The sequence below is a fragment of the Trichinella spiralis genome, assembly GCF_000181795.1.
Source record: "Trichinella spiralis strain ISS 195 chromosome Unknown Scfld5, whole genome shotgun sequence".
Classification (NCBI taxonomy): Eukaryota; Metazoa; Nematoda; class Enoplea; order Trichinellida; family Trichinellidae; genus Trichinella; species Trichinella spiralis.
Window position 1 is genome coordinate 2,190,386 of NW_003526944.1, and position 13,638 is coordinate 2,204,023.

Consider the following 13,638-nt stretch of genomic DNA (forward strand, 5'->3'; position numbering starts at 1 on the left):
GTAATGAAAAATCCAAAATTGAAAAGGAAAAAATTTCACTTGACTTCTTTTCATTTTTTCCTTATTGTATTGAAAAGCATTAACTGAATACCACCAACCAAACAGGATAAAATGATCGATGAAATCAATGACAATGGTGTGAATAATGAATGCATTCCGTTTCCATTTTCACTCCGCCCCCTCCACCGACACTTATAACAGTTGCACTGTGAACTATAATTGTGCAAAAAGAAAAATATACATATGCAAATTTGTTCACTTTACAAAGCAGAATAGATGATGTTTTTGAAAAATGACCTCTAATGAACATATGTGAAAATGACCAATAGCGAAAGTTATTTATTTATCATTATTGAATAAAAGTTCAAACTTTTGCTCATTTTCAAATATTAAAAAAATTATATCAAAAAATATGAATTGCAATTATGCGTTGTTGAAATTTTTGATTAATTTCACCTGCAATCGAAACAACCACACACACAGTGTGCGATCAAAGAGGTTAATTGGTTCTAGCTGTTGGCACTCATCAATTCTATTAGCGAGCTTTTAAAAAGCATCTTCAATTTATTAGCCTATATTGCAAGAATCAATAATTAAAAAAAGACGAAAACTGCTACACTGGGCATTAATGAAGTCGAATAGAACCGTCGTAAATTGCAAATTTCATCAAAAGAATATCACTAATCAATCCTCCATTTAAAACAATTATGATCATTTTTGCTAACAACAACAGACAAAACTGATTTGCAAAACTTCCAATGAAGCTTGAATGAAAGTTGATAACAATTAAGAACAATCTGATCTGCTTTTTCCTCTTATGCAAAAAGGAAAAATGCACTCAGACAGAGAGAAAAAATCATTAAATTTTTGAAAAAGTAGACAAAATTGTCATTCAATATTATTTGCAGATAATGTATAATTTGTGAATTGAAATTCATGAATTGAAATCACTAAAAATGAAGTCAGACAAAAATTTACAACAGAAATATTAACAACGATCAAAAGATGCCCCACCCCACATGGCTCAGAAACACATGGCCAAAAAACATCACAAGCAAAGAAAAACAGAAATCAAGAAAATTAACACACACCCACAACGACTGTGAATGAAAAGTTGCTCTCTTCATGAAGCTGCAGAAGAAAACAGCTGTGCCGTTTGGCGCCTATTGAAAACTATATGAAAAATTTTAGTAATTTCATTATTGCCTGGGTTGGGGGGAAAATCAAATGCAATCAATCCTTGGCCCCCAAAAATGAAATCATCTCACCACGGCTAGAAAACAAATTCGCTTGGAAATGGATCGGCCAGAGAAGCCGGAAAATCAGCTGCTTCCACTGTCAGAAAAGCGATTGGTTCATTTTCCATTTGGAAAATTCTATCCCAAAATTTTTATATTTTTGAGTTGAAGAGAAAAAAAAAGAAAAAATTTTGCAAACAACATAAACAAAAATGTATATTGCTATTTTTTGCCTCTGAACATCATAATGCAAAATGGAGAGAAAAAAAAAGAAAAATTTTCGCACGTTTCATCAACTGGCACCGACCATTCTGAGCAGCTAGATAATCATTTTTGCACACGGCTATTATTCCAATATCAGAGCAGAAACTTTTCAGCATAAAACATTTTCAAATGCAAATTCAAAAAAATAATTTGCATTTCATGTGATGAAATTTTATCAACAATCGAAAAAATAGTGAAAAACTATTTGTCATTCAAATTTGAAACATAATAAATTCAAATGAAATATTGAACGTAAGAAGAAGAAAATTGAAGAAAAATCGACATATTGAATTTGTTTTTCATTATGAAATGGATTTTCTTCAACTTTGACAAGTTGTTAATAAAAATCACAAAACAGGCTCAAGAACTTTGACCATATAATGTTGAATGTAACTTTCCAATTGCAATTTTGATTAAAAATTTAAACTTTTAACCACTCAAAATTAATTTAATTTATTCATAATAAAAATAATAATAATAATACTCCATCATACCTGGTATGTTCTTCTGTAAAATGTTGTAGTTGTTGAACGAAGATTTTAGAAGGATGCTAGGATGCAAAATTGTGTGCGTATGTATCGACTGATTGACCACCACCAACACCACCACCGAACAGCGAATACAGATGATGGAAATGAATAAAAGGCACGATGACAAATGCAGCAATCTATTTTAAAAAAAAAACATATTTTATAAATAAAGAAATATGCGCATTATTGTATTATGTTATAAGATGAAGTAATTTATGCCGAAGAAAATTTCGAAAATATGGTTAGAAAGACAACGTGAACGGCTGAGCACGGTTGTTATGAATGGGATCCGACGCGGCACGCAAACGACCGAACATTCCAAGCAAATTCCTCAACAGCAGCACAACTGTTCTCAAGGGGCAGCCGCTTCCTGAGAGTCCGCTTATTCTATGCAATAAAGATAAGGCCGCCATTAAGTTGACCACAATGAACCATCCGCATCCTACTGATCATCATCATGATCATAATCGTCGTCGTCGACGTCGTCATAACAATAATAATAATAATAATGATAATAATAAACACAACAACAACAACAACAATAAGAAGACATGTAAGCTTGGTTTATAAATTAACTTTGGAAAAGTGAACTGGCTAAGCAAAGCTAATGGCTAACTGGAGAATGTTTGAAAAGCATGCAGCACGTAACGTCAGGCGGCCGGCGTTTATTTTCCAGATTGATCGGCGCCGCCGTTGCGTCACCCGGCCGACCCGCTTCATCTCCAGCGCCGGTCATTCAAGCATCCAAGCAGAGATAAACATGCCAACCGCAGGCCAGCTGCGTTTTCGCTTTAAAACGTTTGCTGCTGGCCAGCCGCCTCACGCAACGCCTACGCAACACTTCATCTTACTACCCTCCTCTACATATTCAACTGGCATTTCTTCACAGACAATAATAATGATTGCTTCCATTTTTTGCTTTTGCTGCTGCTGCTGTTGTTGTTGTTGTTGTTTTGATCTGTCTGTGGTGGCGTATTCATCTTCATTTTAATTACTTTCGGCAGAACTTCCAATTGCCAGCCAGTCGAATGGATGTTATTTTTCTTGTAAGCTTGGTTGTGTGGTGGGCGGCATATTATATGCTTATTTACCACAATTGTGTGAATTTGGATTATTTAGTATTTTGCATTTTTCTATTTTTGCCCCATCAAATAATCACCAACAGCAGCTAGATTTTCAACAACAAACACAGGAAAAGCCGTCGTTCGGCGCCCACATAGTCGACGCCGTTCATCTTTTTTCTTCCAAAACAGCACGTCCTTGGTCCATTGGCAACGCAATCGACATCCCAATGCACGTTGTCTATATATCTGGTCAACAGCTGTCCTAACGTTGGCTAACGTGCTTGCGCATTTACGCCGCTTGCTCGCTTACATACGGATGTGTTGTGTTACTCAGGTCCACGTTTGCACAACATTCTATTCCTATTTCTCATCTTACAGCCAACATTCTTCATCTACTGAGAAAATACTCTTTCCTCTGATATTATTCTTATTATTTCTTTCTAATTCTTCTTCTTCTTCTTCTTCTTACGTGCTCTTTCATTTGGTTACTGTTCGCACCTAACAACCATCTACCCAATTTATCCATCTATAAATACATCAATTATTATTACTGTAAACACTTACATCTCAGAACAGCAAAAACAAACAATATTTGTACAGGAATTGGAATCGTGCAAACTTTATCACTCATTTTGAAGCCTCAATAACTAAATTTATACCTCGATATGAAATTATTAATAATTTACTTGTTGTTTCACAATGCAACTGTAACATTCTCTCCTAAAGCTGAACATTGTGGCACTTCAACACAACAGTTACTGCTACTTTGGATGAAAAGACAGCCAACAATAATACACAATAAGAAATACAGAATATAAATTACTGTATAAATAATATAAAAATTCAAATTTTTCGAAATGAATTTAAATTTAAATGAAAAATTGCATTCGTTCGTGTGTGCTCAAGATTAAAATGTCACTTGTATATTTGAAGAGAGAAAAAAAATCTGCCCATGTTACTGTTCCTTTGTTGCATGTTGACTGATCTCCAATCACAACAAATAGACAAGCAAAACAACATTTCCCACTGAAATTTTGTTTACCCACAAACAAACAAACAAACAAATAAATAATCACACAGGTGTTGTGAGTTAAAAATGGATAAAAAACATTCATGAAGTTACTTTCAATAGGCAATCAATTAACTTTTACTTCAGCTTCTTCAAAACAGGCGAACAAATAAATTTCAAGAAACAAATTTAAGCTTTGCTAAAACAAAATCACACAGTTCCGCATTCGAAATTACCAAGCATATTTATTTAAATTTAAGAGAAAAACAAAATCTGAAAAGCAATACCAACTTAATAAAGCTGAAATATCAAAACACCATTCACTGTTTCGACTGGACGATCAACTCTAAAGTAAATTTAAAGGCAATCAAACTGAGCCAAGCGTGAAATATTTCAATTTTTCAATCAATCGTCAGTTAAATTATGGAAATAATTAAATAAATAAGACAAAAATAATGTCTATCCAAAGTGTTAAAATATATTGAAATAAATTGAAAAGAAGAAAACTGAAAATTATCAAGGCAATTCGATTATTAGTAGATTCAAGATTGCACAAAATGAAAGCATTCATCAAGTAGAATTATAAAATCCCCAATCTGCAACAAGATAAGATTATGTGTAACGTGGATAAAATCTTCAAATCGTCAATAAGAATTAAAACAGTACCAAGTATTATGAAAGTGAATTTCAGTTTTTTGGGGCAAAATTATAAAGGTGGAAAAAAGTGCTCGCTATTTAGTAAATAATTGAATATTAATGTACCGATAACATCGATATAAGAAAAAATTAGATATACATATAAAATATTTAAGTAAAACAGCATATTTTCTCAGGTATAATAATAAATTTGAATATCTGCATCACACACCCAATTAAAAAAAAACTTTAGTCTCAGTTTGTTCCAAATTTTTGCTATACTTGTTCGTAGATGTTCCCAGTTGTGTCTCGCAGAATCAAATAAAATAAAAAAATCATTCCCAAGTTACTGCAAGCAGGTGTCATCAGAAAAATAATTTTGCAATCTTCAAAAAAATTTACAACCTTCATAAAAATAGGAATAAAAAAAGCTCGTAAAACATGATCACAGCAAAATTGTAGACGCCGAAAATAGAAAAAATCAGAAAATTGCTCTTTTTCTTTTTTAATTTCATTCAAATTCTAATCCAAGTCTGAAAATTTGAAAAATGCAAATTATAAGTGAATTATTGAGCTAATAAATCAAAAAAAAACCAACATTAACAATGGCTCAAATTTAATTTCTGCTTTTGAAAAAAAATTCTTTTCCAAATGCTGAGTTTTATAGCAGCAAAATACAAAAATGACAACAATATACAGAATGTCAAATATCAAGTATTGTTCACAGAAAATGCAGGTAAACTTCATCCACTTCTTACGGTATAAATAAATGGAAAATCACAACGAATAAATCTCACTTTTCAAATATTGAAAAAATATTTAATTAAAAGTTATTTTTTAATTCAAATTTTTTATTTTCTTTTTAATAAAAAAATATTTTGAATCATCATCGTATTCAATTTCAGATCTTTCTGTAATTGACCATCTTTAAATGAATGAAAAAAAATCCCAAATTTGTTGGTAAAAAACTAATAAATTACATGTGTAACAATTGAAATATTCACGCACATAAGTTGTTATTTTTCGAACAGCACAGCAACAGTAATAATTAATTAGCAATTAATAAGAGACAATTTCAAATGGCTTCAAGTGAAAAAAATTATCAAGTATCAATATGCAAAACATTACCAGTGGTGTTTCTTTTCGTGAACAACGTGAAATAAATTCACATATTTATGTAAACAAGATTCTATTCAAATAACATCTATTTATCATTTCCGTTGTTTATTTTCATGAAAAATGAACAAACAAATAAACAAACAAAGGGTAAACTGGTGACAGTGAACAAATAATAATTGAATAATTATTACAGTCACGTTTGTAAGCAGAAAAATAGATTATTAATAAACAAACATTCTGTTATTGAACAAAACAACAGAAAAACAACCTTTTCTTATTTACGTGGTTAATTTGTTGAAACAAGAATTATAATTTGAAACATTGTCAAGCTTTGCAACTTTGTAATGTTCTAAATGAAAATTTTCTCAGAAAAAAGAAAGGAAGAGAGCAAATAAAAAGCAACAGATTAATGCAATAAATATTTAAAAAAATTCTTCATTACACAATTTCCACTTGCAATTTAGAACTTTACAATATTATACAAAATCATGTAGAAAATGATAAATTTTGTGAAAAAAAAATTAAATCTATATTGTTTAACATCTGCATTTGCATTAAAAAGTTGCATCTGATTTATGTATGGATAGATTTTTAGTTTATAAAGTTGAATTTTCATTATTAAAGAAAAAAAAGAAATCCACACACACACACACACACAAAAACAATGCAGAAGATGGTACAGTGCTTGATCACCAATAATGCAGAGCATTGATAGTAATATTGTTGGAATGAGAGTTGAAGAAAATTAAAAATTAAATTGCAAATATCTTTCATACTAAGCTCTCTACATTTGATATACTTTGAATGAAATTTCAAATACATTAATCCAAATCCCTATTATTCGAACATGTTCAATTGTGCTCGTCATACTGTCAGTCGTTGACCAGCACCATTTATGTCAAACAATTTGACATCTATTGTGCAAATACTCATCCCAGCAGACAACAATAAACTAAGTTTAAAACACTATTTCACAAAAACGATGACAATCATTCTGCATTTGGTAACACCAGTCTGTAGGCTGGTATTCTTCTATTTATATTATTATTATTATTAACATAATTATTTGTGCAGCATTGGACGTCAATCAAGAAGAAATTCTTCAATCGCATTTCAACACACATCATTGCACATGCATCAGATGTCAAAATAATTTTTTTTAATCAATTTGAATGAAAATTTCCTCTGCTCTTATTCAAATTGATTAGTTTTGGAAATTAATTGAATTAAAAACTTTTCACCAATTAATCAACCACTTTTGATCAACTGTTTTACAAATTGAATATGATATTTTCTCCTATTTCTTTTTTTTGAATATCATTTTTGTGAAAATTTTCAATTGAACACAATTGAAGAGAAAAGGAGAAGATGAAAAAATGAAAAATAATCTCGCGTCAAAACCCTCATTGAATTAAATGGAGGAAATATGTCAGATATTTTTTAAAAAATTTCCATCAACGCAAATACACATGTATACACATGTTCCCAGTAGTCGTGACTGAATGACAGACAAATGGCAAAGCGCACGTACACAAGCAGCTTGATGATGTAGAGTTTGAAAAGGGGTTGGAGGAGAACAGAAAGAGGGGCTAGAAAAATGGTAAGAAATGAACGAACAGATTTATTTTTAAAAAAATTATCTGACAAATATGCCTGAAGAAGATTGTTCAATTATCCCATTTCAACCGTAAAAAGGGAGGAGATTAAATCTGTAGGCGCTTGCATTTTTGTTTTTTTAGCTTCCACCCAACAATGCTATTGCCTTTTGGCGTTTGTGGAAGAACGAATCATCATCGTCAGTCGATCAACGCAGACATCATCAACAACTGGTGATTGAGAAACGCTTCTACCATAGGCTACAAAGCGCTCTATCAAAACGTGACAGTGAACTTCAAACCAATCCACACAGCACATGTAAAAAAGATATATGAAATAAAATTTACTGTTTCTGAAAATTATTGCTTTTGTTGATTTAATCGAATCAATTGTGAATCATCATCATCATCATCGATAGATTCTCCAATCACCAGACACACCCCAGACATTCCACATCCAACAACAATGTCATCCCTCCTCTGCTCTGACAAAAGTCCACAAAATATATACTAAACGGGTAATTTGCACTTTTATATATTTATTTTTAACAAATCGATAAACATGTTTTTTTTTCCAACAACACAAAAAAACGAAACAATTCAGTCGTGCTAAATTACAATTGTTTGCTTATAATTTATATGATAATAATAATAATCAATTTGCAATTCTGTTCAACATTTCGCACACACACACACCGACTAAAACAAAACCGATGCCAACATTTGAAATTAATCTATTTTAAAATTCCATAATATTCTCAGTACATGAATATTTTAGCGTGGTTTTAGAGGTTGTCGAGTAAAAATTTAAAAAATAAAAAAACATGGCTTCTCCTCTTTGTCATCCAGTGACAACATTAAAATTCATTTCAACATCGGTGAGGAACTTTCTGCAGGAGAATTATTAAATTAAAGTACAAATTAATTAATTTAGCAGGAGTTTTGTCACCGCCCCCTCCTCGCATCCGCGGCGCATCTTCATTTTCCACAACTCGATGCTGCTCTATTGTGGGCGCTTGAAAGCCATTATTTATAACACATGCATTACTGAAGTTGAAAGTTTAATTAAAATAAAAACTCCACCATGTTTATATGAGAGAATTAAAAAAAACCAAAACGAAATAAAGAATAGAGTTCTAGAATGTGCTTGGGGATTTTTATTCCACTCATCTCTCATCAGACATCATTTTAATTGCAAATCTATTTATTCTCATTTTTGACAAAATATTTCAAATGCAAAATATTGGATGAATAAAAAGGCAAATAGAAAAATAAGACATTCAGTTGGTGATGTTTCAAACAGTGGACAGAAAAGTCAAAGATTATTTGAACAAAAAAGAAGCAAATCTGAAACCCTGAAGGAATATTTGGTTCTCTTTTCTACCTCGAGTATCATCAATGTGTGCGCGAAATCAATTGCAATCGCAGAATGAATAATTTCCATTATTCTACGAGCCAATTCACCAGATTGAAGATTGGAGAAGAGAATTATTCCATGTTTTTCTACCCCTATCTTTTAAAATTCAATAAATGGATATAAATCCACAGTCATTATGAAAATATCAAAATATTATCATTCCAATTTCATTTCATCTATAAATACTAAAAATAATACTGCAATTTCTAATTCCATACATCTTAAAAAATAACTTTGAGGAGTCTTTATCTATTTATGAAATACTTTCTTTACATAACGAACTATTTCAATGAACATAAAATTTGAATATTTCTTTTATAAATCACTATTTTTTTTCTTGTATTTCTTCACAAATTTACATTCATCTCTGCAGTAGTACTTGTAGTTTTAGTAGTCGGTGAAATTTATTTTACAGATAAAGATTTTGAGAGACAATTCGGTTGTGGGCTTTTTTTCCATAGCAAATCAAATTTACAACAGCAGTAAGGATGAATTTGTGAAAATGCAAAGTTTGATATTGATGTTCATTTGTTCACCGAAATCAATGATAATAGGGTAAAAAACTGAGAAACGAAACAAAACATTAGAAAAAGTGTAAAACGCTATTTCAAAAAAAAGATAGATAGAGCCGGGGAAAGTTAATCAAATTTCCCATTCATTTTCTCTATTCCATCGGAATTTGTTATGCAATTTCCAATGATGAATACTACGCTTTCTTCAAACAAAAATTTATATTTTAATGTACTCTCTAAGGTATCTCGTCCATGTTGAACAGCAAAAAAAATAAAATTCCACAAACCCATACGCACAGGATAAAATATGATAATGAAGCTAATGAATATGAAATTTAATCAAACAATTTCCACAAAGCTGAAAAGCTATTGATGAACAATGAATACGAAACAAAACAAAATCCTTCCATTCATATATACAATATAATATATTCATCCCTTATTGGAGTATGATGTCTGATTGAAGAAAAATAAAACTGTGATTTGTTTCTTCAATTAAAATACTGTTATTGTTAACAAAATCAATATGAAATTTCCTTCTATAAATATATATTGAGAAAAAAATTCATTTGTTCTTCAGGAAATAAAATTTACATTATATCATCATACTGTTTTCATATAGTATGATTGCATTCAGTATTCATATACTGTTTCAAAACAAAAATTATACATAAATAATAAAGCAAAGTATTTCAGTTAAAAATGAAAAGCATCAGATAAATAAACGTAATAATGTCGGAAATCGAGAACAGAAAATACAAATTAAGATGAATATTTGCTTGTGCAAACGAAATTTGATTAATGAATTTCAATTTCAGCACAAAACCAAAGGAAAGAAAAGAATAAATAAGTAAATAACTTTACAAATTATGCTAATAAAAAAGACAAATCTATTCGAAATTTTAATTTTGAAATGTTTTCGAATTGAAGAAGAAGATGAGTTTTTTTTTGAAAACTGTTACTTCGATATGAAGAAAAAAAGTAATGGAATTATTTAAAAAAAGTTAATTAAATTCGTTTGAAACGTCGCTGAATTATTTACACTTTTTTACAATAAAGTAATTGTGAAGAATAAATTTATAATGCTATCATGCTAATGTACTATGAATATTTGAACTACCAAAATTGCACTATGAATAAATACACAATATTGGATTAAAATCAAACAATTGTAATGTTAACGTGCAATGCCTGTGGAATTAAATTTTTCAAATGTTCAGGAGAGATAATGTGATAAATAAAAATCTTCAAATCAACTTATTTTAAAACAATCAATAATACCAATGTCAATTATATATATATATAATAATACTCCATTTACACAAAGTCTCAAATAGCATTCATTCAACGTGCGCAAATCAATCGAATTAGAAAGTACTGCTTCAGCAGGCATCAAATAATATTAGTTTTTATCAGTTGAAATATTAAAGAATGTGAGAACTGACCAATTTTGTGGAGATAATGTTGAATAGAAGAAGAACAAAACAATGCACATCGCAAATTTAAAAATCTGTAATGCATTGGGGCTTTTCAATAATTCATATTTGCTATTTGCCGAAAAAGTACAAAAAATTGAAGTTCAGCTTATTAGATTATTTTGTTCATTTCAAATGATGAATAATATTTCGAAGTATGTTCTGAAAAATGAAAACAGTTGCTGCTTGGGAGGCACGCAAAAAATTGAAAACGCTTTTCAGATGCTTCAGCTCAGATGCAATTTATACATTGCTCACCTACATATCCATTTATATTTGAGCAAATGAAAAAACAATTTTTACATTCCTCAGTGATAAAAAAAATCATTAAAAGAATATTAATGAAACAACTCCTTTACAGTAGACTAATTTGGAAAAAATTATGGAAAGCGAATTCTTGGTCATGCAACTGCAACTGATGATGAACTGGGAACAGACGAGAGGTGTGGCTTAATAAGATTCAAAATGCTTTCTCAGATTCTGGCACGGATAACTTCTTCACATTTATTTCTGTCCAATTTTCCATTAGCACATCTTACACAAAATCAGTACAACGCCAAATGACTAATCAAGCATAATCGATTGTACAATAAACAACCATCAAAAATTCAGAAAAAAAACAAAGATAATACACTTTTGTATTGTAATATTGAAGTCATATGCATGATTAAAATATGTAAAAATATGTTCCAAGAAATGAATTTGGAATTTCATTCTTTTCAATTGCACGTTAAAAATAGAAACTGAGGTGCAGCAAAGCAAAGGGGAAAACGATAAAAAGAACGCGCGTATCCTGTTAATTTCCCTCTTCAATTTTCACGTTTCCTTGGAGACTGAAAATTTGAAGAAGTCAGAAATACTTCAACTTCGAGTATTAAAATTCCAACATGCAAGTATATACATACATGTATATATATATATATATCATGAGTGAAATAAAAGAACTAACTTTTGAACAATAAATAATAAATATCGTATGATGATAGTTGAAAAATAATAACATTTCTGTATTACCATTAAAAGTTTAATTAAAAAAATGGGGGAAAGTGAAAAGCAAAATAAATTAAAAAGCATGCTAAATATATTTTACGACTCTTGATTTACCATCTGCTTTAGTGTCATTCAACTTTATCAGATACATAGATTAAATTTACTAGTTTAATGCTTCAAAGTGAACAAAAACAAAACAATCACATCGTCGTTTTATGTCCCATAAAAACAAATACAGAAGTTGTTGAAAGCAGATGAGCATCGTGAAAAGCTAAGAGTAAGATCAATAGTTACACAATTATCCTCTTAGCATAAGAAGAATTTTGCCTACACACGCACACACACTTATAAGACAGGTACTTATTCATTCTACATTACTCTACAATGCTTTAATGATATTGTAATTTTCATATTTTATAACAAATGCATGCACATACATACATACATACTTATTATCATATAAGCAACTGATTTTTCACAGATTTTAAAATAATTTATGAATTGATTTCAATTTCAGTTTAAATCATCAGAAAGCAATTTCTACAAACGAACATTAGAAAACTTCCAAAAGATAAGTGCTTTGAAAATTTCAAATTCAAATCAAACAAATAAAAATGCATAATAACTGTACTATCAAGTATGCATATATAGCATGCTGAAGATAAATGCTGAGTTGTGAAACGTTGCTTATGCTAATTATTAGCAAACCCAAATTCTAAATAAAAATTTTGTGAAGAAATAGAACTGAAAAATCTGATCAATGAAATATAGACACTTTTTCACAATTATCATAAAAAACAAAGTAATAATAGTTTAAATTGCAATATAAAACAGTTCTTCACTAGATTATTGTTTTATGAGGAAAAGCAAATATTTTTTTCTTTAATTTGCCTACAGAATTTCACAATTCAAAGCGTTTGCTGAAATTTTAAGTAATCATCACGTCAGTCATGAAGTTAGCGTCATTTGATTTTCCCTCAGAATTGAGTTCAGCTCATTACGCATTGATGCAAATTGATTGCACTTTCACAAACCGTAGCGCTTGTATCACATCTAACTCAACCATTATTCCACATATTCTTATAGTTACTTAGCACACACGTCACACAAAAAAATATATACATACATTTTTCATTTTTACATTATATTATTTCAAAAGAAGTAAGGTTTTTCATTTCTCATCATGCATGCCATATTCATGAATAAATTCAATGATAAAGTTGCACACTTTGAACAAGCAGAAAATTCTTATTTATCATTCAAATATTCTTCTTCTTATAATTATATAATTTAACATTGACAAGGTAAGTGCAAAGAAATTAACAAAAAATTATTACTGATATTTTTCCATATAAATGTACATTTCTGCACATATCTAGATATTCTGAGACTTTTCTTCATTTTCCTCATCCTTATGAAAAGAATAATCAGAATAATGTGACAAATATTCTCCGACAAATACATAAATAAATAAATAAATATGTACATACAAGGCTAATAAGAAATTCGAATAATTCAAAGTCAAAAATCAATCGTTAAACTCTTCAGTGTAAAAAATATTTAATATTGCGTTCCTATAGAATCCTTCGCTGATTTTCTCAAGATCTAAACTTGCACGTAAAATTTTAAGCAATTTCAAAGAAATAATTTTTCACTCATCTTGATAAATTCATTAAAAAAATAACAATTTCCTGCATAACAATTTTACTTTTAGTTCAAGAAGTTCGTGTGAAATTTCAAATTCTGCATTATTAAGTAATGTGAACCGTGACACTGATGACACAATCTG

The 13,638-nt window shown here is 29.9% G+C and overlaps 3 protein-coding genes across 3 annotated transcripts; 1 reads left to right on the forward strand and 2 right to left on the reverse strand.

The window, feature by feature from the left end:
• Window positions 1-2,274: 2,274 nt before the first annotated feature.
• Tsp_04146 (conserved hypothetical protein) lies at window positions 2,275-2,768 on the reverse strand. The gene is made up of 3 exons (XM_003374913.1): window positions 2,649-2,768; window positions 2,455-2,590; window positions 2,275-2,402 (listed from the first exon to the last, which is right to left on the reverse strand). Exons 1-3 carry the CDS (start codon window positions 2,766-2,768, stop codon window positions 2,275-2,277), a joined length of 384 nt encoding a protein of 127 aa, XP_003374961.1.
• Window positions 2,769-2,851: 83 nt separating this feature from the next.
• On the reverse strand, window positions 2,852-5,751 carry Tsp_04147 (conserved hypothetical protein). Its single transcript, XM_003374914.1, has 6 exons — window positions 5,722-5,751; window positions 4,990-5,049; window positions 3,566-3,622; window positions 3,493-3,511; window positions 3,192-3,401; window positions 2,852-3,012 (listed from the first exon to the last, which is right to left on the reverse strand). The coding sequence occupies exons 1-6, from the start codon at window positions 5,749-5,751 to the stop codon at window positions 2,852-2,854; spliced, it is 537 nt and encodes a 178-aa protein (XP_003374962.1).
• Window positions 5,752-6,842: 1,091 nt separating this feature from the next.
• Window positions 6,843-7,791, forward strand: Tsp_04148 (putative flagellar protein). The gene is made up of 3 exons (XM_003374915.1): window positions 6,843-6,884; window positions 6,935-7,003; window positions 7,600-7,791. Exons 1-3 carry the CDS (start codon window positions 6,843-6,845, stop codon window positions 7,789-7,791), a joined length of 303 nt encoding a protein of 100 aa, XP_003374963.1.
• The last annotated feature ends 5,847 nt before the right edge of the window (window positions 7,792-13,638 follow it).